The sequence below is a fragment of the Lepidochelys olivacea genome (genome assembly GCF_965140295.1).
Source record: "Lepidochelys olivacea isolate rLepOli2 genome assembly, chromosome: 24".
Lineage (NCBI taxonomy): Eukaryota > Metazoa > Chordata > Testudines > Cheloniidae > Lepidochelys > Lepidochelys olivacea.
Window position 1 is genome coordinate 17,686,727 of NC_140434.1, and position 22,506 is coordinate 17,709,232.

At 55.3% G+C, this 22,506-nt stretch overlaps 2 protein-coding genes across 3 annotated transcripts; one reads left to right on the forward strand and one right to left on the reverse strand.

The window, feature by feature from the left end:
* Positions 1-702: 702 nt before the first annotated feature.
* LOC311512791 (phospholipase A2 inhibitor NAI-like) lies at positions 703-6,956 on the forward strand. The gene is made up of 6 exons (XM_084614160.1): positions 703-828; positions 1,420-1,526; positions 3,479-3,595; positions 4,847-4,999; positions 5,383-5,523; positions 6,591-6,956. Exons 2-6 carry the CDS (start codon positions 1,427-1,429, stop codon positions 6,803-6,805), a joined length of 726 nt encoding a protein of 241 aa, XP_084470286.1. The 5' UTR covers positions 703-828; positions 1,420-1,426; the 3' UTR covers positions 6,806-6,956.
* Positions 6,957-10,493: 3,537 nt separating this feature from the next.
* On the reverse strand, positions 10,494-16,952 carry LOC311512155 (phospholipase A2 inhibitor gamma subunit B-like). 2 transcript variants are annotated; one of them, XM_084613214.1, is made up of 6 exons: positions 16,778-16,952; positions 13,959-14,086; positions 13,375-13,491; positions 12,503-12,655; positions 12,013-12,153; positions 10,494-10,844 (listed from the first exon to the last, which is right to left on the reverse strand). In XM_084613214.1, the coding sequence occupies exons 2-6, from the start codon at positions 14,005-14,007 to the stop codon at positions 10,633-10,635; spliced, it is 672 nt and encodes a 223-aa protein (XP_084469340.1). In that variant the 5' UTR covers positions 14,008-14,086; positions 16,778-16,952; the 3' UTR covers positions 10,494-10,632. The 2 variants fall into 2 exon arrangements, with proteins under 2 accessions (XP_084469340.1, XP_084469339.1); XM_084613213.1 differs by having other exon boundaries at positions 10,494-10,847; positions 16,778-16,946.
* Between the last annotated feature and the right edge of the window lie 5,554 nt (positions 16,953-22,506).

Here is a 22,506-nt window from a genome sequence, read left to right on the forward strand (position 1 = left end):
CCTCAGGCTTCACACTATCTACTAAAGCCAAATCTTACAGGAGAAAAGCCTGCAGGTTCTTTGCATTAATACTAAATATAATAAAGCAAGATAACAAAGCAATGAATATAATACAGGTAAGCTGGCCCACTGGGCTACAGTCCCTAGCCCGCACTGCTCCAAGTCACTAGGCACTCCCCCAGAGCTGGGGATCAGAACCCAAGTGTCCTGGCTCCCAGCCCTGCCCCCAGCTCTAACCTACTAGACCCCACTCACCTTTCTATGGAAGTGAGGGACCCTGATTTCCAGTCCCAACCCCACGCTGCTCTAACTACTACACCCTACTCTCTACTCTGCAGAACCCAGGACTCCTGGCCACTCCCATCCCCCACTCCTCTAACCTGCAGCTCGCCACTTTTCCCAGGGACAGGAATGAGACCCAGAAGTCCTGCCCTTAACCCACATGCCCTGAGCAAGCCAGAAATCGGACCAGTAGTCCTCCCACCCCATCCAGTGTGTGACCCACTTCCCCAAGTTGCCCCCATCCCCCAAGATTTAAAGGGGAAGCAGTTTCACTCATCTTTGTTTCTCAGCAGGAAGGATGGGGAATTGCTCAACGTGTTTGTGTGTTCAAATTGTGTCACTGTTGGGTGGGGGCAGGGCCTGGGGAGGGGTCTAGGAACTTATGGACACAACCAAACAAAAGTGCATTACATCAGTGCATGTACCAGAGCCCTTCTATAAAAGGAGACGAGACAGACGTTGGTACATCTTTTCTGCTTCACTCAACTATCCGGCTGCTCCACCCCCAGCAAACTTTACTCTTCCTGAAGCCCCTAACGACTTTTGGTAAGTCACATCCCTCTGGTACGTTGGTGCTCTAACTGCTAGATGCCACTTCCCTCCCAGAGCAAGAATAGAACCCAGGAGTCCTGGTCTTGGCCCCAGCCCTCCCTGCTCCAGCCACAAGATCGCACTCCCCGCCCAGAACCAGGGAGACAACCCAGGAGTCCTGGCTCCTGGCCCCGCTTCTCTAACCACTGGGGTCCAGTCCCCTCTTGGAGTCAGGAAAAGACCCAGGTTGGGGGAGCTATCTCTCAGGGCTGTAGGGAGCAGCCTTCTTTGACACCCTCTACTGATAGAGTGGCCAGCTTTGTCTCTCTCTGTCAAACGGAGCAGCCTCTTTTGTCTCTCTCTTCTTTTTGGTTCTTGCGTGTACTGTCGCTGTATTCTCAGAAACAAAGTCATGCTATGGGGCAACCTTCCAGCAGGAGTATTTGAAGTTTCTCTCTGACTTCTCTCTGTGCGTGCCACAAAAAACCCAGCCACGAAGGAGTCAGAGCTGTGGCTGCCCCAGAACTGTGGCAAATGGCTCTGTGGCTCTCCCCATCCTTTTGGCCCAATCATGCATGTGCAAGTTCCCTTCTGATCTCATTTCAGCCCTTCTATGAAAAATCCTCCAAAGACCCCAGGGAGGATCTACTGCTGCCACATCACCATGCAGTCTTCTCTTGCCGTCTGCATCCTCGCTGCTCTCCTGGCTACGGGTGAGTGGGGGCTGTTCCTATAGGGGCTCATTTCCTAACTTTACCAATGGCTCAGAGCCACCTACCAGGTGAAACTGTTCCTGAACGTAGCCAAAAAGCAGCCACAGAATAACAGGGAAGCTGGGGTCGCCTGTAACCCTTCTGCCTGTCAGAGTTGGCAGCAACAAGGGCCGGGGTCAGGATTAGGGGTTCCGTTCCAATAACACAATGCAAAACTGGCTCAAGCCCCCACCCAGTGACCTGGGACAAATCTATACCACCCCCGCTGGGGGCCCCCAAGAGGCAATACTTCCCCTCTCCCAAGCACAGAGCCTGAGTGTAGCAAAAAGCCTTTTAATAACAGAGAGAAACAATGTGGCATTATTTTGGGGGAACACCACCAACAGGATTCATAACACAACCCGTGAGCAAAAACCCACCCCAAGCAAATTGGGGCATGTCCTTTCCCTTTGGTTCTTGAGTCCAGCAACCCCAAATCACCCAAAGTCCAATGACCCAAAAGTCTCTGTCCCTGGTTAAGGCAGCCCCAGAGTACAAAAATTTATCTGCAGAGTTTTACCTCCCAACCTGGGTGGAGATGGGGGAAGGGGAGAGTTAAGGGGCCCCACCTCTCCATGGGGCTCCGCTCTGCCAGCCACCCCCATGAGCTGCTCCAGGCATCCGACAAACTGCTTTGCTCTACCAGCCACTCTGCCTCCCGCAAACCACTCCACCCTATGGCTTAACACAACACTCAGTGATTTCAACTCTTCGTCAGTTCAGCTCTTTGGTGATTTCAGCTTGTAGGAGGGGAGCCTCAGGGCTGGTGCACCATTGGCCCAAAGGGAATTCAGCTCAGCAGCCTGTAACTAGACTCCTAACAGAATCAAAATTAGCTCTGATATTCCACAGTGGAGAGAGGAGGACGTGCAATTAGCATGTGAGCCCCTCACCAAGGGACCCATACCACCAAGTATTAATACCCATCCCTAACCTCTTTCCATTCACAGAGTTTTTGAAACCCATGACCCTTGCCTAGCGAGTGCTACTTAGTTGATGGCGAGTCCCTCCATCATAACAAAAGGCCAAGGACAGTTCCACTGTCCTTGATTCACATAATCAGGATAATAACACTTCATTCTTCCTGTCCCAATAACAGAGAGACTGGGGATCCCGCAGCAGCCAAAGTGACCATTTGGGCAGCTGTGGCCTCATTCTAGGCGGGGAGGGTGTGCCTATGCAAATGAGATCAGCCCCTAAAGTTCTTTTCCACAACTTGCCGCACCTCACCACCAGGTGTCAGGGTGGAGCCCATCCTGGCTCTGCTTACACGTCTGAGTGACAACATCCGAGGAGGAGGGGGCTGGAAGTCACAGTCCCCGTGACAGTGAGTGAAACGATTGTGGACATGGGAGGAAATATTTATTCTTTAAATCACAAGAACCAAGTTGTGATGGAGCTGGCGGAGGCCAAGGACATTTCGAGTGGGCATTGTCTGTTGTGAGACAGGCGGCGGATCTGAATTTCAGTAGCAGGAGCTCAAGGCAATATGAAGGGCAGTTCTATGTGACCCCCCCAGCCGGTGTCAGTGGGGCCAGGGCCCAGCCGGTGTCAGGGGGGCCAGGGCCCAGCTGGTGTCCATGGGGCCAGGGCCCAGCCGGTGTCAGGGGGGCGCAGCTGCACTGGACTCGATGGCAGGTGTCAATCGGCCCTTGCTGAGAGCGAGACCAGCTCACACCCTCTGGGGAGCTCTCTGGGGTTTGTGAGGTGGGAAAACCCACTGGGGAACTAAGATCTGCAGCGATCCCGGGGAGATGCAGCCCCCGAGCAGCGTGAAATGTCTGTAGCCAGCTGGGACCATTGAACAAACTGGGGCAGCGCGGTGGATGAGGGACCCCAGGGAGCTGCACCTGGTGCTTCTCCGCAGAGCCCAGGACAAATCCAGGTGGGTCATGTTCTCGCTCCGTCCCCAGGGGCCTGTCTGCAGTGTCCACATTGTGAAGGAGACGGAACCAGCTGCACGGGCGACCTACAGACCTGCCCTGCTGGGCAAAACTCTTGTGGCGTCGTTCTGACAGAAACTATACTCGGTAGGTGAGATGGACCCTACCCAACGTGGGTCAGGGAACATTCTGGGGAGCTGGGTAGCCTGGGTCCTCTCCGAATCTCAGATCCAGGAAGGGAGTGGGGTGGATGGGTCTGAGCAGCATTTAAGGAGCCAGGACACCTGGGTTCTATTGCAGACCTGTGGCTAGCTCCACAATGGGGCCTTTGGTTTAGCATTGCAATGCCAAACCCCCAGGCGACTCGCCAGCCAGTGGGCCGGGGCCCGGCTCCCCGTACGGTGCATAGGGACAGGGAGGCTTCTGAGGAGGGGATGCACCAGAGGCCGCCAAGCTGGAGCCACCTAAGCCAGCCAATAGGAAATGTCGATTAAAGGGGTGTGGCCTAAACCTTGCCCCTCCCCCAAAGTTTGGCCCCTAAGTCCCACCTGCACGGAGACATCCAGCTCTGCTTGGGGTACACGGCCGGGAGCCCCTCACCGGGAGTCCGGTATCTGAACCGGGTCAGCCCTTCCTTGTTAATGCCAGCAGCAGAGGAGGGGCTGCCAGGAGACCCCAATGGCTGGGCGCTAAGCTGGTCCCTGGGGAAGCCAAGTTCAAATCCGCACTCAGCCCCAATTGGGGTGGGGACTTCAGCCCAGATCCCTCCCCTCCTAGGGTTGTGCCTGGCCCTCTGGCCTACGGGCAGGTCTCTGTACATCTCCCCTATTGAAGACACCCCACATAGTATGAAACAGTTAAACATTCCCTGGAACCTGATCCCCCAGGTCCACTGGGGGCATCCGACTCACTGGGCTCCTGGGTATACGGGGGGAGCAACCCCTCCCACCTCCATCTCCTCCCCTGGCGGGCTTTCTGCAGGGCCCGATCCATTGGTTGTGCTCTGAGGGCATCCCCTGGATCAGGCGCACAGGTGAGACCTTCAGGGAAACACCAAGTCTGTGAATCCCGCCGTGGCTAAGGGGTGAGCTGGACGCCCAGCATCAGGATCTCAGCAGCCCAGCACGTACCTCCTGGTGGGAACTTTGGCAGGAGATTCGGGGCCCCCAGGGTTTGTCGGCAGCCGAGTGGGGAGCAGGACTATCTAAGTGCTGGATTTAGGTGCTGAAATGGCTTTGTCTAGCCCTGCAGGACCTCGGGTGAGTCACTTTCCCTCTCTGTGCCTCAGTTTCCCCATGCATAGAGGAGGGCTAATGGCTCATGGAGATCATTGTGAAATGGGCGTCAATGGGGTGGGAGTGGAAGGGGGAAAAATCTCTGTTTTCTCCTCCTGTGCAGTGGGAGAGAAGACCCAGACCATTTTCAAGGGCTGTGCGACATCCAGCCAATGTAAAGTCGGCTTCGTCTCGATGAATTTTGGGAAGGGAATGATGACAAGGACGAGCATCGCCTGCTGCATGACAGAGTCCTGCACACCAGAGCCTGTTAAAGGTACATCTCCCGTCTCCTCCCCCATCCCCTGCACCTCCTGCTGCCTGGAACCTACCCCATGTTACCTTCCCGGGCCTGGTGCTCCCGCCGTGCAGGGGCGCCCCATGGAATAACACTCACCCACCGGTTGGGTGGAGTTTAGTGGGCGGGGCTCTAGGCTCCCACCAGGTGTGAACCCATTTGACCCCCGGCCGGGCAGGGTCCAGGGCTCCCTGCTGCAAACCCCTCCCCTGCCCCTGCTGCCCCCGGCGTCCCCGGAGCTACAGCTCCCCCTGCAGGGGGCCCCCGGGGCTGAGCTGTGCAGCCCCCAGCTGCTCTCCCGGCCCCGACCCGTCCTGGGGCTCGTCCCCCGAGCTGACTGCGTTTGCTCCGCTTCTTCCCAGTGCCCCCGGCCGACACCAAACCCAATGGCCACAGCTGCCCTGGCTGCTACGCTCCATCCTCTGAGCAATGCCGTGAAGAGACCATAGCGTGTGCTGGAATCGAGAAGCAGTGTGTCGACATCGCCGAGCCCCAAATATCTGGTAACTTGCATTCATTTCTTCTGGGGTTATTTTTCCTTTGCTGTTTGCCCCTCCCTCCCTCCCCGCCCACCCCCGAGGGCAGGACCGAGATGCTGCGTGTGGTCCGCTAAATAAAGGTATCGGCTGCAGATCAGGACACCTGGGTTCTGTTCCCAGCGCTGGCCTCCGGTGTGACCTTGGGCCAGTGTCTCCCCCTCCCTGGGCCTCTGGTTCTCCTCCATCCATTGCCTGTCAATAGTGTAGTCTCTAAGCTCTTCGTGGCAGGGATTGGTTTAGTATTGGGAGACCCAGTCATGCCGGGCACTGAACAGACCCCCACTGAAGATAAGGGACCCATACTCTGCTGGGCGCTAAAGACTTATAGGGAGATACAGTCCATGCCCCAAAGATCCTGCAACTGTAACTCCCCCACCACCTGGGTGTGGTCTCTTGTCCCCTGTAGCGGCACTGAGACCACTTAGTGAGAAAGTGTTTACAGCCTTAGCTAACAGCCAGTTGGCTTTTGGCTCATGCACTAAGCTCCAGAGGTCCCAGGTTCAATCCCGCCCGCCGACACCCGGTGTCTGTCGGCGTTACACAATCTCTGTAGCTATAGTGGGGATCATTCTCCCAGTTTCAGAGACTGGGAAACTGAGGCAGAGAGTGATGCCATGATTTGCCCAAGGTCACACAGAAAGGCTGTGGCAGGGCTGGGAATCGACTCCAGTTTTGCAGGATCCCACCATGGTGCCGTAACTCATTATGAAGCCGCCCTCACCAACAGGGAGCTGCTGCTTTGTAGCATGAGTAGCGTGGCTAATACAGGCCATATCCAACCTGGGTATCCTCAGTGTGCTCTAGATCTGGCTGCAAGTGACTTGTTGAAGGACACACAGTGAGTCTGTGTCACAGTAAAGGAGAGGGGAGAGACGTGATAGGGACCGCAGAGCCAAAGGGAAGGCTGTGGGGGGCCTAGGCGGGGCTCACAGGGGCAGAGCTGAGGAGGGGCAGGTTGTTGTGTCCGGTCCAGTTCAAGGAAAGGAGCTGCGGGCTCACACTGATCACCTCCTTTCCTCCCCTTCATGCAGGTGTATCTGCCACAAAGACCGTCGTAAAGGGCTGTGGTACTGAGTACATCTGTGCCCAGGTGAATGCGGGTTCTGGGTCCTTTGCAGGGATCCATAGAAATGTAACCACGGCCAGATGCACACCAGCCCCCATCACGACCAACACAGCTCCGGGACCAGCCAGACTGCTCTTCCCAGCCCTCGCTGGGCTCCTCCTGCTGAAGTTTCTCTCCTGATTCCCTACCCAGTGCAATGGCCACGCTGCACTCAGTAACACCCCGGCTGCCTTTGTCTGCCCCTCTCGGCAGCCGCTCTCCCCACCCAGGGGCCCTGGGCTCCCGGCCGGATTCGCTTCCCCTTTATATTGTTCCGCTTAATAAAAAGAAACTGGAGACCAAAGTCTTTAGAAATTTGTTGTGGGGAAATTTCAATTCTCGTGGGCGGGGCTGCCAAAAAGCTAATTAGTCAGTGACCCCTAGTGGTGAAATGAGGCAGCACAGGCCAGGAGCTACAACCCCCAGCGGGACCCCAGGGTCTGGCTGGATCCAGCATCTGCAGTAAAGAACCTTCCTTTATAGTCATCACAGCCAAGTCCTGCCCCTACTGACCCCGGCAGTGCCCCCTACAGCAGGTCCCCCCAAATTACAGGCCACTTGGGAAACTGTTGGCCAAAGCTGCAAGGGAGATTGTGTGGCCCAGCTGGGAACAGAGCCTGGTCTCAAAAGCTTTGACCCAACACGCAAGCACATGCTTAAATGTAAGCACATGAGCCTGTGGGGCTAAGTCAGGTGCTTAAAATTAAGCACCATGCTTCAGCACCTCGCTGAACCGGAGCCTGTGGTAGCAGGGCACAGAAGGGCACAACGGCTATATAAGGCTCAACCAGTTTGGTAGAGATGACCTAGGTTGCCCACATTCTCCACCAGTGTCACCTGCACAATCTAGGGCACCCCACCTATACCCTACCGAGGGCTCAAGGCGTGACCTGGTCAATTTAGGCACCCCCACCCTTTTCCTACCGACGGCTTGGGCTGTAAGGCACCTACCCTTACCCACAGGGCTCAGGAAGAAACCTGGTCAATTTAAGTACCTGACTTTCCCTCGGGGCTTTACGGGTCTGTGGATCCTTTTCCCAGTGAAAAAGCCTTACACAGCTGTGCTCTAAACATCGATTTACTAGGAACACACAGAGAACACACATACCAAGCAAATCTCTTGGGCTCGCCACTCCCAATATACAGACAAGATTCACCTGGCGGCCAGTCAGGATCCTCTCATGCTATGTGTCCCGGAGTCCCCGGGCAATGCTCTGGACCTGCTCCCCATGAAGCCAGGCAGGACTCTGGGGCAGTCTCCTCCCTGGGAGCAGCCTGTCTTCAGGACACACAGCTCCCCCGGCTCCACCTTCCTGGGTCTGACCTCAGAGCATTCAGCATCCTCTGCCCCTCCATGCGCTTCCCACAGCGAGTCCGCTCAGGCGGGGTCCTGGGAAAGCCAGAGGGTCCTGCCCCCCAACTCTGCAGTCAGACGTGACTCTCAGCCAGCCAGTAAAACAGAGGTTTATTAGACGACAGGAACATGGAGAGCAAGTTAAAGAAGTACGGGCTGGATGAATGCACTATAAGGTGGGTAGAAAGCTGGCTAGATTGTCGGACTCAACGGGTAGTGATCAATGGCTCCATGTCTAGTTGGCAGCCGGTGTCAAGTGGAATGCCCCAAGGGTCGGTCCAGGGGCCGGTTTTGTTCAATATCTTCATAAATGATCTGGAGGATGGTGTGGATTGCACTCTCAGCAAATTTGCGGATGATACTAAACTGGGAGGAGTGGTAGATACGCTGGAGGGCAGGGATAGGCTACAGAGGGACCTAGACAAATTGGAGGATTGGGCCAAAAGAAATCTGATGAGGTTCAATAAGGATAAGTGCAGGGTCCTGCACTTAGGACGGAAGAACCCAATGCACAGCTACAGACTAGGGACCAAATGGCTCGGCAGCAGTTCTGCAGAAAAGGACCTAGGGGTGACAGTGGACGAGAAGCTGGATATGAGTCAGCAGTGTGCCCTTGTTGCCAAGAAGGCCAATGGCATTTTGGGATGTATAAGTAGGGGCATAGTGAGCAGATCGAGGGACGTGATCGTCCCCCTCTATTAGACGTTGGTGAGGCCTCATCTGGAGTACTGTATCCAGTTTTGGGCCTCACACTACAGGAAGGATGTGGATGGATTGGAAAGAGTCCAGCGAAGGGCAACAAAAATGATTAGGGGTCTGGAACACATGAGTTATGAGGAGAGGCTGAGGGAGCTGGGATTGTTTAGTCTGCAGAAGAGAAGAATGTGGGGGGATTTCATAGCTACTTTCAACTACCTGAGAGGTGGTTCCAGAGTGGATGGTTCTAGACTATTCTCAGTGGTGGAAGAGGACAGGACAAGGAGTAATGGTCTCAAGTTGCAGTGGGGGAGGTTTAGGTTGGATATTAGGAAAAACTTTTTCACTAGGAGGGTGGTGAAACACTGGAATGCGTTTCCTAGGGAGGTGGTGGAATCTCCTTCCTTAGAAGTTTTTAAGGTCAGGCTTGACAAAGCCCTGGCTGGGATGATTTAATTGGGGAATTGATCCTGCTTTTGAGCAGGGGGTTGGACTAGATGACCTCCTGAGGTCCCTTCCAACCCTGATATTCTATGATCTAAAACAGAGCTTGTAGGTGCAGAGAAAAGGACCCCTCAGCTAGGTCCATTTTGGGGGGCAGTGAGCTAGACAACCACGTCTGCCCTTCACTCCATGTCCCAGCCAGCCCCGAACTGAAACTCCCTCCAGCCCCCCCCCCTCTGGGCTTTGTCCCTTTCCTGGGCCAGGAGGTCACCTGATTCCTTTGTTCTCCAACCCTTTAGCTCTCACCTTGCAAGGGGAAGGGCCCAGGCCATCAGTGGCCAGGAAACAGGGTGTCGGCCATTGTCTGTGTCCAGACCCCTGCACACACCTGCCCTCTAGGGCTCTGCAATGATCATACACCCTTATCCCACCACCTAGTTCCTTAAGAACTGCCTAGGGGAAACTGAGGCACCCCCACACTATTCAGAGGAAACATTAAGAACACTCCTGCTTTGTCACACTATGCCACTTCGTTGTGACCTTCTCTGCTTATGCAGATGGTCAGCATAAAGACTCTGGCTGGAGTTTATCTGTATCCTCCCTAATTTCCCAGCCCCTGGGCGTCTTTACTTTACAACCTTGGTGGTTAACACTTTCGTTAGGGACACCCTTGGGGGGGCGGGGCTTTATCAGGACCAGAACATTCTTTTTTTCAAATTTTAGTGGTGAACTCCCTGAGTTTCCCCCCCACACAAGGCTGGTTTAATATTGGAGGGGGGGGGGGGGGAGATAAGGTCTCAGGCCTACACAGGGGCAGCCTAGCAGGGAGGGAGTGCTGAGCCCAGCAGAGGCATTCCCCGGCCAACAGGGGTGCATGAGCTCAGCCCGCCCCCACCCCATGGATGAGTCTGGGGAAGGGGCTGCATTCCCTGCCTGGCACAGAGGGGACCTGGGACAGAAAAGCTGGGGGCAGGTTACTGCCCGGCCTGGGGCTGAGCTGTGGCAGCAGCTCCAGAGGGAGGGTTTAGAGTTGCAATCGCAGGCCCCACAGAGCAGCACCCCCGGCACCGTGTTGGCTGCCTGAGGCTGGGGAGCTCCCGCCCGGTCTCCTCCCCATGGCCTCGCTCCCGGTGCTGATGCTCCTGACTGCCCTGCCGCAGCCCCTGGATTGCTACGGCCGCTTGGCTGAGCCTGCGGGCGGCTCCTTGTGCCCCATGTCGGGCACAGGACTAACTGCACCATTCACCTGATGCACGGCGGCCACGCTTCCGTTCTTACCCGGCTTCTTGACGGCCCCGCTCGTGAGAATTAAACAGAGAAACAACAAATCCAGAGTTTGCTCTCCAGTGTGTTTTATTCAGTGCAACAATATCCAGGGGAAGTGAGTCCAGCTGGGAAGCCCTGGCGGGGAGAGGGGCTAACGCAGGCTCCAGGGTGGATTTCAGTGCAGTGGGGCTGTTGCACCGGGTGGGAATCAGGACAGAAGCGTCAGCAGGAGGAGCCCAGCGAGGGCTGAGAGGAGGAGCCCGGCTGGTCCCGGAGCCGCGCCCACCACGGAGACCGTTGTGCATTTGGCCATGGTTAGATTTGCACGGATCCCTGCGACGGTCCCCGAACCCACTTGTAGGTGGTCGCAGATGGACTGGGAAACGCAGCCCTTCATCACCATCCGCACTGGGTTTCCACCTGCTGGGAGGGGGGACATGGGGGGGGAGGGAAGCAAGCGATTGTGGTCAGGGGAGCAGCTCCACTCCTCAAGCTGGACTAGGACAATGGCCTCCCCCCCCCGCCCCCAGGACCCTGCCAAGCTCCCCCACAGCCTCCATCTCCCTGTCTGCTCTGCTCCCCCCAGCCTGTCTGAGCCTGGATGGCCTCCCGCTTCTCCTCTGCTCTGTGGCAGACACACCGTGTCCTGGAGCATGTCACTTAGAGCCGATCAAAGGCATTCATAATGGATCAGGCCTGTATTAGCCACACCACTCATCTACAAAGCAGCAGCTCAGTGCTGGTGGCAGGGCTGGGATCTCTAAGCAGGGTGGCTTTGCAGTGAGTTATGGCACCACACTGGGACTCCACAAAACTAGGTTCAATTCCCTGCCACAGCCTTCCTATGTGACATTGGGCCTTGACATTGGGCAAGTCACGGCACGACTCTATGCCTCAGTTTCCCCCATCTTTAAAATGGGGAGAACGATCCTTTGTCTGTTCAGATTGCCGGTTCTTTGGCAGCAGGGACTGTTTCTTACAAGGAGTCTTTGGCATCTGGCAGAAGAGAGGACTCCGATCTCAGGGGTCAGTCCAGTACCTGGCACATCAGGGCATCCCAGGACTAAGCCAGGCCCTACCATGAAAAGCTTAGAGACTAACCTATAGACAGGCAATGGATGGAGGAGAACCAGAGGCACAGGGAGGGGAAGACACTGGTCCAAGATCACACCGGGGACCAGCACTGGGAACAGAACCCAGGTGTCCTGATCTGCAGCCGATCCTTTTACCTAGCGCAGCGGTTCTCAAACTTCATTGCACCGCGACCCCCTTCTGAAAACAAAAGTTCCTACACAACCCCAGGAAGGGGAACTAAAGCTTGAGCCCGCCCGAGCCCCAATGCCCTGGGGGGGGGAAGGCGCGGAGGGGGGCAAAGCCGAAGCCCAAGTGCTTCATCCCCAGCACAGGGGAGGAGGGGCCGTAAACTGAGCCCCACCACCCAGGTGGTGGCCCCATTAAAACAGGGTCACGACAGTTTGCGAACCCCTGGCCTTGTGGGACTGACACAGCGTCTCGCTTCTGCCCTATGGGGAGCGGGGGGGGGGGAGCCAAAAGAAAAATAACCCCAGAATAAATGAACGGAAGTTACCAGATGTTATGGTCCCAGCAGTGTCAAGACACTGGGTCTCGGATCCAGTGCACTGTATGGTCTCTTCACGGCATTGCTCAGAGGTCAGAGAGTAGCAGCCCCGGCAGCTCCGGCCATTGGGTTTGGGGTCGGCCGGGGGCACTGGGAAGAAGCGGAGCAAACGCAGTCAGCTCGGGGGACGAGCCCCAGGACGGGTCGGGGCCGGGAGAGCAGCTGGGGGCTGCAGAGCTCAGCCCCGGGGGCCCCCTCCAGGGGGCGCTGTAGCTCCGGGGACCCCGGGGGCAGGGGAGGGGTTTGCAGCAGGGAGCCCTGGACCCCGCCCCAGGTGGGGCCAGCTGGGTTCACAGCTGGGGGCAGCCTAGAGCCCCGCCCACCAAACTCCGCCCAGCCGGGGGCTCAGGGTTATTCCATGGGGCGCCCCCTGCAGGGCGGGAGCACCAGGCCCGGGAAGGTAACGTGGGGCAGGAGAGATGGGGCTGGGGAGAGGTACCTATAACAATGGTTGCTTTGCAGGTGTCTCCCACGCAGCAGGCGATGCTCGTCCTTGTTGTCATTCCCTTCCCAAAATTCATCGAGACGTGGCCGGCTTTACATTGGCTGGACGTCACACAGTGCTTGTGAATGCTCTGGGTGTTCACTCCCGCTGCACAGGAGGAGAAGACAGATTTATTCCCCTTCCACTCCCACCCCACTGACGCCCATTTCACAACGATGCCCAGGTGCCATTAGCCTTCCTCTACCCATGGGGAAACTGAGGTCCCGCAGGGCTAGAGAAAGCCATTTCAGCACCTAAATCCAACATTTAGATCCTTCTGCTCCCCACTCACGTGCCGCATAACCCTGGGGGCCCCAAATCTTCTGCCCATTAAGTCCTTTTGTTACCAAAGTTCCCACCAGTGGGTACGTGCCAGGCTGCCAAGATCCTGACACTGGGCATTCAGCTCACCCCTTAGCCACGGTGGGATTTCCAAACGAGGCGTTCCCCGCTGATATCACCTGCGGGGCCTGATCCAGGAGACGCCCTCAGAGCATGCCCACTGGATCAGGCCCAGCACAAAGCCCAGCCGAGGAGGAGATGGGGGCAGGGTGGCCCCCAGACACTCAGGAGCCCAGTGGGTCGGACGCTGCCTGTGGACGTGGGTGATCAGGTCCCAGGGCATGTTTAACTATTTCATACAGTAGGGGACGGCTTCAAGAGGGGAAACAGAGACACGCACCCCGGAGGCCAGGGAGCCAGGCACGACCGTAGGGGGGGAGGGATCTGGGCTGAAGTCCCAGCCCCAGAGGAGGGACTAGAACCCAGGCGTCCTGGCTCCCCAGCCTGTTCGCTGACCCAGGTTGGTTAAGGTCCCTCTCACCTACCCAATGTGGTTACTGTCCGAGCGATGGCGCAAGACTCCTGCCCAGCTGGGCAAGTCTGCATGGCGCCCATGCAGCTGGTTCCTTGGCCTGCACAAACCTCACACTGCAGGCAGGACCCTGGGGGAAGGAGAGAGAACATGACGCGTCTAGATTTGTCCCTTCCCTTGAATTTAACTGACCCCAGCTGGGATCTGGCCCCATCGATACCAACGGAGCTACGGCCATGGGAATCCTGCAGAAATGCCTTTTATATCGTCTTGAGCTCATGTTACTGGAATTCAGATCTGCCTTCCAGAGCAGAGACAATCCCCTGCTAAGAAAGCCCTTGGCCTCTGGCCAGCTCTGAAATGTGCCAAGTATAAATATTTCCTCCCATTGTTTCACTCGCCGTCACGGGGACTTTGTGACTTCCAGCCCTCTCCTCCTCCGACGTTGTCACTCAGCCGCCCCCAGCTCAGCCGCCGTTATTCTGTGGCTGCTTTTCGGCTACGTTCAGTAACAGTTTCACCCGACAGGTGGCTCTGAGCTGTTGGCACGTTGGAGAAGTTAGGAAATCAGCCCCTGTAGGAACGGACCCCACTCACCCGTCGCCAGGAGAGCAGCGAGGAGGCAGACGGCAAGAGAAGCCTCCATGGTGATGGGGAAGCAGGAGATCGGCGCTGGGGTCTGTGATGCAGCCAAATCTCCAGCCAGGGGATTGATCACAGAGGGGCTGAAATGAGATCATGCATGAGCCGGTCGACAGGGTGGGTGGAATCACAGAGCCGTTAGCCACAGCTCTGGAGTAACCGCACCTCTAACCCGCTTTATGGCTGGTACATTCGCAGCACCCACCCGGAACAGTCAGAGACAAACTCAAATACTCCTGCTGGAAGATTGTAGCATAAGGTGACTGTTTCTGGGGATCCAGAACAATCGTACGCAGCAACCACATACACGAGAGAGACAAAGCAGGCTGCTCCCTACCACAGGGTGAGAGAGAACTCAGCCCACCTTGTTTCTTCCAGATTGCTTCTGGTCCCATGCTTCCCCCTGGAGCCCCCAAGACTGTCAGCAGGGCAAGGAAACTCCACTCCCCGCCCACACTTTTAAAGCGATAGCTTTCCATTGGTCCTCGACACACAATGGCCAACTCCCCGTAAAGCAGCTCTCAGCCACACCTGAGTTTTGACAGCGGAGGGACCCCTTATCCCTCCTCCAGAGCCAAATTCCTTTGTGTGTCAGGACCCGCCTCTCATGTGTGCCCCTTTTCTCTGGCCGATAGGGCCTGCAAACACAGTTCTTCCTGGGGGGGGGGGGGGGGGGGAAGCACCCACCTCTCATGGCTGGCTCCCTTGCTCTCGGTTAGGTGTGACCTGCTTTTCTTTTTTGGTCTTACATTAGGGTGGCGTCTACCTTTCGCGATCACCCCCCTGCCGCTGATTCTCTCGGCTGGTCTTCGGCCGCTCAGCCCTCCGGCTGAGCCGCAAACGCTGTCCCCCATTCCGGGGTATACAGTCCCGAGTTCTTATCACGGCCCTGGTATGGGGCTGTAGCTCAGAGGCTTCTCCCCCGAAGCACTGCCTTCTTCAACCACCCAGCCGGGGCCTGTCTCGGCACCCGCAGCGGGTGTCCTTTTCAGCACCCCTCCCCGGGCTCAGTCTGCAACCAGACCCGCAGGGCCCATCTCGGTACCCTCGCCTGGTCCAGCCAGGTCCTGGGCTCAGCCCCCGGGGCTCGGCCTGCCCGCACTGACATTTTCATGGTCCTGCTGCTGCTCTACCCAGCCAGCCAGCCAGCCAGCCAGCAAGGTGCCCGGTCTTTGGCAGCCTTCGCTGGGCCTGCCCGGTGAGCTCTCTGCAGTGAGCTGCCCGTGGCTTGCCACTTGTCTAGCCAGCCAGGCTCCCAATCCTCCCTCATCACACTCCAGGCAGGAACTGACCTTCTCTGCACTGCTACTTGTCTTATATAGGGCCCTTCTGGCCCCGGATTGGCTGCTCCATCAGCCCCTCTGATTGGCCGCTCCTCTGCAGCCACTCTCGGCTGCCTGGAGGACTTCTCTCTGTTCTACTCTGGGGTAGGGTGAGGCAGGGCCATGAGGCCTCCAGCAGGGGGCCTCCAGACCTCGTCCGCCCTGCCGCAGCCCCCCTCTGGACGGCCTCCCCTCCCCCTGGGGAATCTGGGGTGATGCTGTGGGGGCCCCCAGGGGGAGGGGAAAACTACCGACCCCTCCCCCCAAGGAGATGGGGTTTTGTTCCCCGCACCACCCGGCAGTGGTGCCTCGGGGTCACTCGTCACAGACCATCAGGCAGACGGGGGGGAGACATCCCCCCTCCTTCCTGGCGGCAGCTGCCTCTGCCCCCCACCTCTGTGCACTGCGCTTGGGCACTTCCCACCCTTGGAGGGTGTCACGGCATTGCCAGTGCTCTGCAGCTGCCTCAGTTTCCCCCATGTGGCTGGGCACTCCGCCTCCCTCATGCTTCGTTCTGCCCCAGGCTCCCTGGCAAGGGCCGGGGGGGTGTGTGTGTGAGGGGGTGTGGTGGGGGCTAAAGGCAGGTGGCCCACAGGAGGGAGTTTAGGACTGGCAAACCCTGAGGAGTGGGGAGAGTTAGGAGGTAGGAGAAGGCTCCGGGGGAAAGCAGCGGCGAATGGGATAGTGCCAAATTTGGCTGCTGACTACACGGTCCCTGAGCCGGGAGCTGGATTAGAGGGTGGGCCCGGGCCCCCCTCCCGGCTGCTGATGCTGAGTGCATTGGTCAAGAGGGAATTGGATACCCTGGAAGGGGCGGGGGGACACGCACGGTGACCCGGCTGGAGGGCTGAGTCGTGAAGAGGAGGCTGCTGGAGAGAGAGAGACGCTGGAGGAGAACGCGGCGCCTGGCGGAGCTAATCCCCGGGACGGCCAGCAGGAGGCACCACTCGCGGGGACTGAACCCCGTGACGGGGGGACAGAGCAGATCTCCCTGGTTGAAGGAGTCCAAGAATTGACCCGGGAGTAAATTTACCCCGTGTGGCAGCGGGCGGCTCTCTCACCCCACCCCACCCCTCAGGTTTAGGCAGCTGTTTGCACTTACTGGTGCTTCCCCTTTGAGACAACCCCACCACACCCATCAGATGCTGGGATCGCATGCCGGCTCTTGCCATCAGTACAATGTGTGTGGTGGAGGAGTGGGGCTGGGAGCCAGGAGTCCTGGGTTCTGTCCCCAGCTCTGGAAAGGGAGTGGAGTCTAGTGGATAGAGCGGGGAGGGGCAGCTGGGAGCCTGGACTCCTGTGTTCTCTCCCTGGGTATGGGAGGAAGTGGGGTCTAGTGCGATAGAGGAGGGCAGGGCTCCAAGCCAGGACTCCTGGGCTGTCTCCCTGGCTCTGGGAGGGGAGTGATGTCCAGTGGTTAGAGCACCAACAGACCAGAGGGGTATCACTTACCAAAAGTTCCTTGGAGTAAAGTGGGTCTCGGGTGAAGTCGGTGGCTAATTCTTTAGAGCAGAAAAGCTGTACCCGTCTCTCGCTCTGTCCTGTCTCTGTCTCTCTCTTTTTATAGAAGGGCTCAGTTATGTGCTGTGATGCAATATGAGAACTTAGATTCGCTCGCTTCTGCTGGGAGAGTCTATTAGATTCTATTCCCCTCGCTGGCCCTGCCCATCCTTTGGGCGTCTGAGCACACTGTCAAATTCTCCTCCCTTCCTGCTGGAAAATCGAGTTAGAGGGATGAGTGAAACCAACTCCCCTTGGAAGGCTTGGGATGGCAACATAGGGTAGCCGGTCACACCAGGGACAGGGTGGCAGGACTTCTGGAAGACACTCAGACACTACAGTGATAGACGTGGTATAAAAACCTATATAGACTAGAATAAGGCCTTTTGCACAAATTGTAACATCTGGCATACACCTCTCAACTTAACCATTCGGCTTTACCTTAGCCAAAGGAGAAGAGATCTACTGGAATAAGAATTACAAAATGCTGTATAGAAGATTTATGATTCCAATCCTTTCACAATAGTGTTCGCTTGTCTTGAAAAGTCTCCTGAAATAAATTGAACAGCGTGCAAAAACCAACCAACCAAAATGCTCAACCAAACACTTCGCCAAATGCAGTTTAGGCCCATTCTCGGCTCAGTATTTGTAAATTGTGAAGAAAATTTTAGATTACAGGGTAAAACCCCCCCATTTACAATTTTTTTTTTTTTTTTTTTTACAATTACAAAAATAAAATTTGAAAAGAGCAGCCTTAGATTCCTAATTGCGGGCAGGGCCAAGATAACGGCACCATCTGACACCTCCATCAGCACCTACTTGGTTCCTTGACTTTTGGGCCACTGTCTTCAAAACCCATGTCTGACAAACCTCCTCTCGTTTCCTGACCTTTTTAGATGGTTCCTAAAACTGCATCTTCTCCAGTGACTTCTGCTAAACACGAGGTTTCTAATTGAAGGTCTCATGCAATAAAAAATAACACAAAAAGGAGCTTTACAAAAATTATTTATCCTAAACCATCCAATAATAAATGCAAGAACAGATTGCAATGATCGGAGGAGTGAGGGAGATCGAAAGATACACAAACACATCCCAAAAGCATGCAAAGAGGCAAATGAAAAATGGTCAGAACAAAGAAGCCTTGAAATCAAAGAATATTAGACACAACCACAAAGAGATTAATTGAACCACAAAAAGAACCATGAGACAAAGAGAGAAGTTAAGAAAAGGAACAAACTCTATCAAAACTAATAAGTCAGAGGATGCCACAAAGCCAACAGCATCCTAGGAAGATGGATAGAATACGTGAAGGAATGTTTGATGATCCTGAAAAAATGGAAGATAGAGGCATTGAAATTGGAGAAGAAAAAACACCGGCTATTACAATGTGGAAACTAGAAAGAGCGCTAAAAAGTATAAAGCAAGGGAAAGTAGCTGGGGAGGAATGGATCGTGGTTGAAATGCTACAATCCCTGAAGGACAATTCAGAAACTTGCCTGCCAGAACTTCTCAATCAAATATACATATCAGGAGAACTTCTGGAGGACTCCAAGAGGTCAATCTGTATTCCTCTACCGAAGGTTGATAATGCTAGAGACTATGAAGAACATCAAACTATAAGCCGCACACTCACAGATCTGTGGAAAGTTGTTGGCACATGGACACATCTTGAGACAAGAATTAGCAGAAGCCAGCAGGGTATTGCCGAGGAGTGGCTTTGAGAGAGGCAATTTTTGCCCTGAGGATCTTATGGTAGTGTGGGAAAGAAGTATTTTGTAGAGTATGGGAAGGGATTTCATAAGCTCCAACACAACAAGTTGATACATATTCTTGAAGAATATAGGATTGACTTCCAAGATCTGTAATTAATAACAAGCTCGTTCTGGGGACAGAAAGCAGCAATCCGAACGAAGTGTGAACTGCGTACTGCAGCATCAAAGAGGTGAACCCCATGGTTGCATTGTATCATTGAAACTATATAGGATATAGGTAGAAGTTAGAATGAGGGAATGTTTAGAAGACACCGACCACGGCGTGCAGGTCAATAGCGCAGACATCAACAACGTAAGACACGCCAAGGAACCAGTTCAGAGCACTGCTTCCTTTTGAGAGCAAAGACAGCAAGAAATATGGAATGAGGATTAACGATATGATGATCTCTATGATGAGATAACTGGCTCTGTGGATATGAGGAAAGCAGTGGACGTGATATAAATTGACTTTAGCAAAGCTTTTGATATTGTCTCCCACAGTATTCTTGCCAGCAAATTAAAAAAGTGTGGATTGGATGAATGGACTATAAGGTGGTGTGACAGGGTCAGGCCAGATGGCTACAGGAGAGCAACAGAAGGCAGATATATTAGCCCCTGGTTAAGTAGGTCCCTTTGCCCTGGGTAAGGTAACAGGGAAGGTTTCAGAACAATCAGGAACCTTCTGGAGACAATTAAGACAGACAGGCTGATTAGAACACCTGCAGCCAATCAAGAAGCTGCTAGACTCAATAAGGCAGGCAATCAGGGCACCTGGGTTTAAAAAGGAGCTCACTTCAGTTTGTGGTGTGCGTGTAAGGAGCTGGGAGCAAGAGGCGCTAGGAGCTGAGAGTGAGAACGCCGGCTGTTGGAGGACTGAGGAGTACAAGCATTATCAGACACCAGGAGGAAGGTCCTGTGGTGAGGATAAAGAAGGTGTCAGGAGGAGGCCATGGGGAAGTAGCCCAGGGAGTTGTAGCTGTCACACAGCTGTTCCAGGAGGCACTCCAGACAGCTGCAATCCACAGGGCCCTGGGCTGGAACAGGAGTAGAGGGTGGGCCCGAGTTCCCCCCAAATCCTCCCAACTCCTGGTCAGACACAGGAGGAGTTGATCTGGACTGTGGGTTCTCAAAAATGGCCAAACTGAGAGCTGCCGTGAAGCTCCTATGTGGGCAAATCCGCCAATAAGCGCAAGACCCACCAAGGTAGAGGAGGAACTCTGTCACAGTGGATAGAAAGCTGGCTAGATTGTCGGACTCAACGGGTAGTGATCAACGTCTCGATGTTCATTTGGCACCTGGTATCAAGCGGAGTGCCCCAGGGGTCAGTCCTGGGGCCGGTTTTGTTCAATATCTTTATTAATGATCTGGATGATGGGATGGATTGCACCCTCAGCAAGTTCACAGATGACACTAAGCTGGGGGGAAAGGTACATACGCTGGAGGGTAGGGATAGGATACAGAGGGCCCTAGACAAATTGGAGGATTGGGCCAAAAGAAATCTGATGAGGTTCACCAAGGACAAGTGCAGAGTCCTGCACTTAGGAAAGAAGAATCCCATGCAACGCTACAGACTAGGGACCGAATGGCTCGGCAGCAGTTCTGCAGAAAAGGACCTAGGGTTACGGTTGACGAGAAGCTGGATATGAGTCAACAGTGTGACCTTGTTGTCAAGAAGGCCAATGGCATTTTGGGATGTCTAAGTAGGGGCATTGCCAGCAGATCGAGGGAAGTGATTATTCCCCTCTATTCGGCATTGGTGAGGCCACATCTGGAGTATTGTGTCCAGTTTTGGGCCCCCCACTACAGAAGGGATGTGGACAAATTGGAAAGCGTCCAGCAGAGGGCAACAAAAATGATTAGGGGGCTGGAGCACATGACTTATGAGGAGAGGCTGAGGATTGTTTAGTCTGCAGAAGAGAAGAGTGAGGGGGGATTTGATAGCAGCCTTCAACTACCTGAGGGGGGTTCCAAAGAGGATGGAGCTCGGCTGTTCCCAGTGGTGGCAGATGACAGAACAAGGAGTAATGGTCTTAAGTTGCAGTGGGGGAGGTCTAGGTTGGATATTAGGAAACACTATTTCACTAGGAGGGTGGTGAAGCCCTGGAATGCGTTACCTAGGGAGGTGGTGGAATCTCCATCCTTAGAGATTTTTAAAGCCCAGCTTGACAAAGCCCTGGCTGGGATGATTTAATTAGGGTTGGTTCTGCTTTGAGCAGGGGGTTGGACTAGATGACCTCCTGAGGTCCCTTCCAAGCCTAATATTCTATGATTCTATGATAGGAAGACAAAAAGTATGGTAATACATAAAATGCACATGGAAGGCAACACCTGTGTCTTGATGCTCAAGTGGTGAAACAAATGAATAGTTTCCCCTCTTTAGGGAACCTAATAACACCCAACTGAAGAGGGGAGGAAGCAATCAGGAGAAGGACACAGCTTGCAAAAACTGCATCCAACAACTTCCCACGACTTCTGTGTCGTCGGAAGTTAAAAGGGCCACATCTGCTGCAGTGCTGCGTGTGTTTGGCCCCCTGTCCAGATGTCCTTAGAAAGAACACCGAGAGGCGACTCCAGCGTTTGAGCTTTGGCATTACAGGAGAAGGATAAAAATTCGCTGGATCACCAAAACTACGACCGACGGGGTGACGAGAAGGATGAATTCTACAACAGCACAATCAGTTGAGACGCCTGGTGAGAGAATAACAGCTTTCTGTTCACACGTGGCTTGGTCTTCGCAGAGCAACTCCATTCAAGGACACACACGGTCCGGCAGGACGGCAGGCAAACCAGAAAGAGGGGGAAGGAGAGCCAGGTCGGAACCATCACCCGATGGGCTGGTCTCCAAAGTAGAGGGGAAGTTTTACACCTCTGTCCCGACAGTGGAAAAGACCACACCATGCTGGCGGGCTGCTGAGTTGGCTTTATCCCTGACTCCAAGTGACCCTGTGTCTGTTCTACCACCCCCCCCCCCCAAATGATTCCTCAAACAATGCTCAGCAAAAGCGCCTCCGGTCCTCATCAGAAAACTCCAAGGCAGGTTCACACCCACGTCCGTCTTAGCTTGCGATTCACTCCTCGTTGGGCCGGGAGCTCATCCCCCGCCATGTTCTGCCCTGCCCCGGGTTCCCTGCTAAGGGTGGGGCAGAGAGATGAGCTCCCGGGTCACGGCCGAAGACATCCAAGAACATCCACTGGAACCAGGGAGAGTCACGTCTCCAGTGCGGGAGCAGGGGGCTTTGCAATTCCAGCCCGGTCCAACGTTAACCGCGCCTGGCCTTTGACCAGCCGCTCGGGCGGGAAAGGGGGAACTGCATCAGCAAAGCCCCTCATCTCGCTGCTCTGCAGCAGCGTTGGCTGGAGGACCCCCGGGTTCATTTGGAGACGCCGGCATGGGTGTTCTCGGAGCCGCTGGCGTCTGTCCTGCCCTGTTCCCAGGAAAGGCGTTTCCCCGCCCCACCCCACCCCAGCGGTGGGTCAGCAGTTGTGAGCAGACGCCCAAAGCCCTGGATCGTGCAGACAGAGAAGGGGAGGTGAGGGCTGCTTCCTGAGCAGCGCCTGTGTGAGGGTGGTGGGCACCATGCTGCTCCACAGGGGTCCCTCGTCACAGCCATTGGCCCGCAGTCCCCTCCCCGTACCCTGGAGAGAACCCAGCAGCCCCGTTTGAAGTGTGGACACAGCCTCCCACCCACTCCACTGCACTGCGCTGCACTTTCAAACCAGTGTCATCTGCGGTGACTTGTGGGGAAATGGAAGTGAGACCGGCTCACACCCTGGGCTGGGCCTCACTGTGGTCGGATGCAGCAGGAGGGCTGGGGGGGGGGGTGACAGTCACCAGATCCCCAGACCTTTCTGTACGTGACCCAGGAGTCCTGACTCCAAGACACTCCCCCACTCCAACTTACTCCACCCCCACTTTTCTCCCAGAGCTGG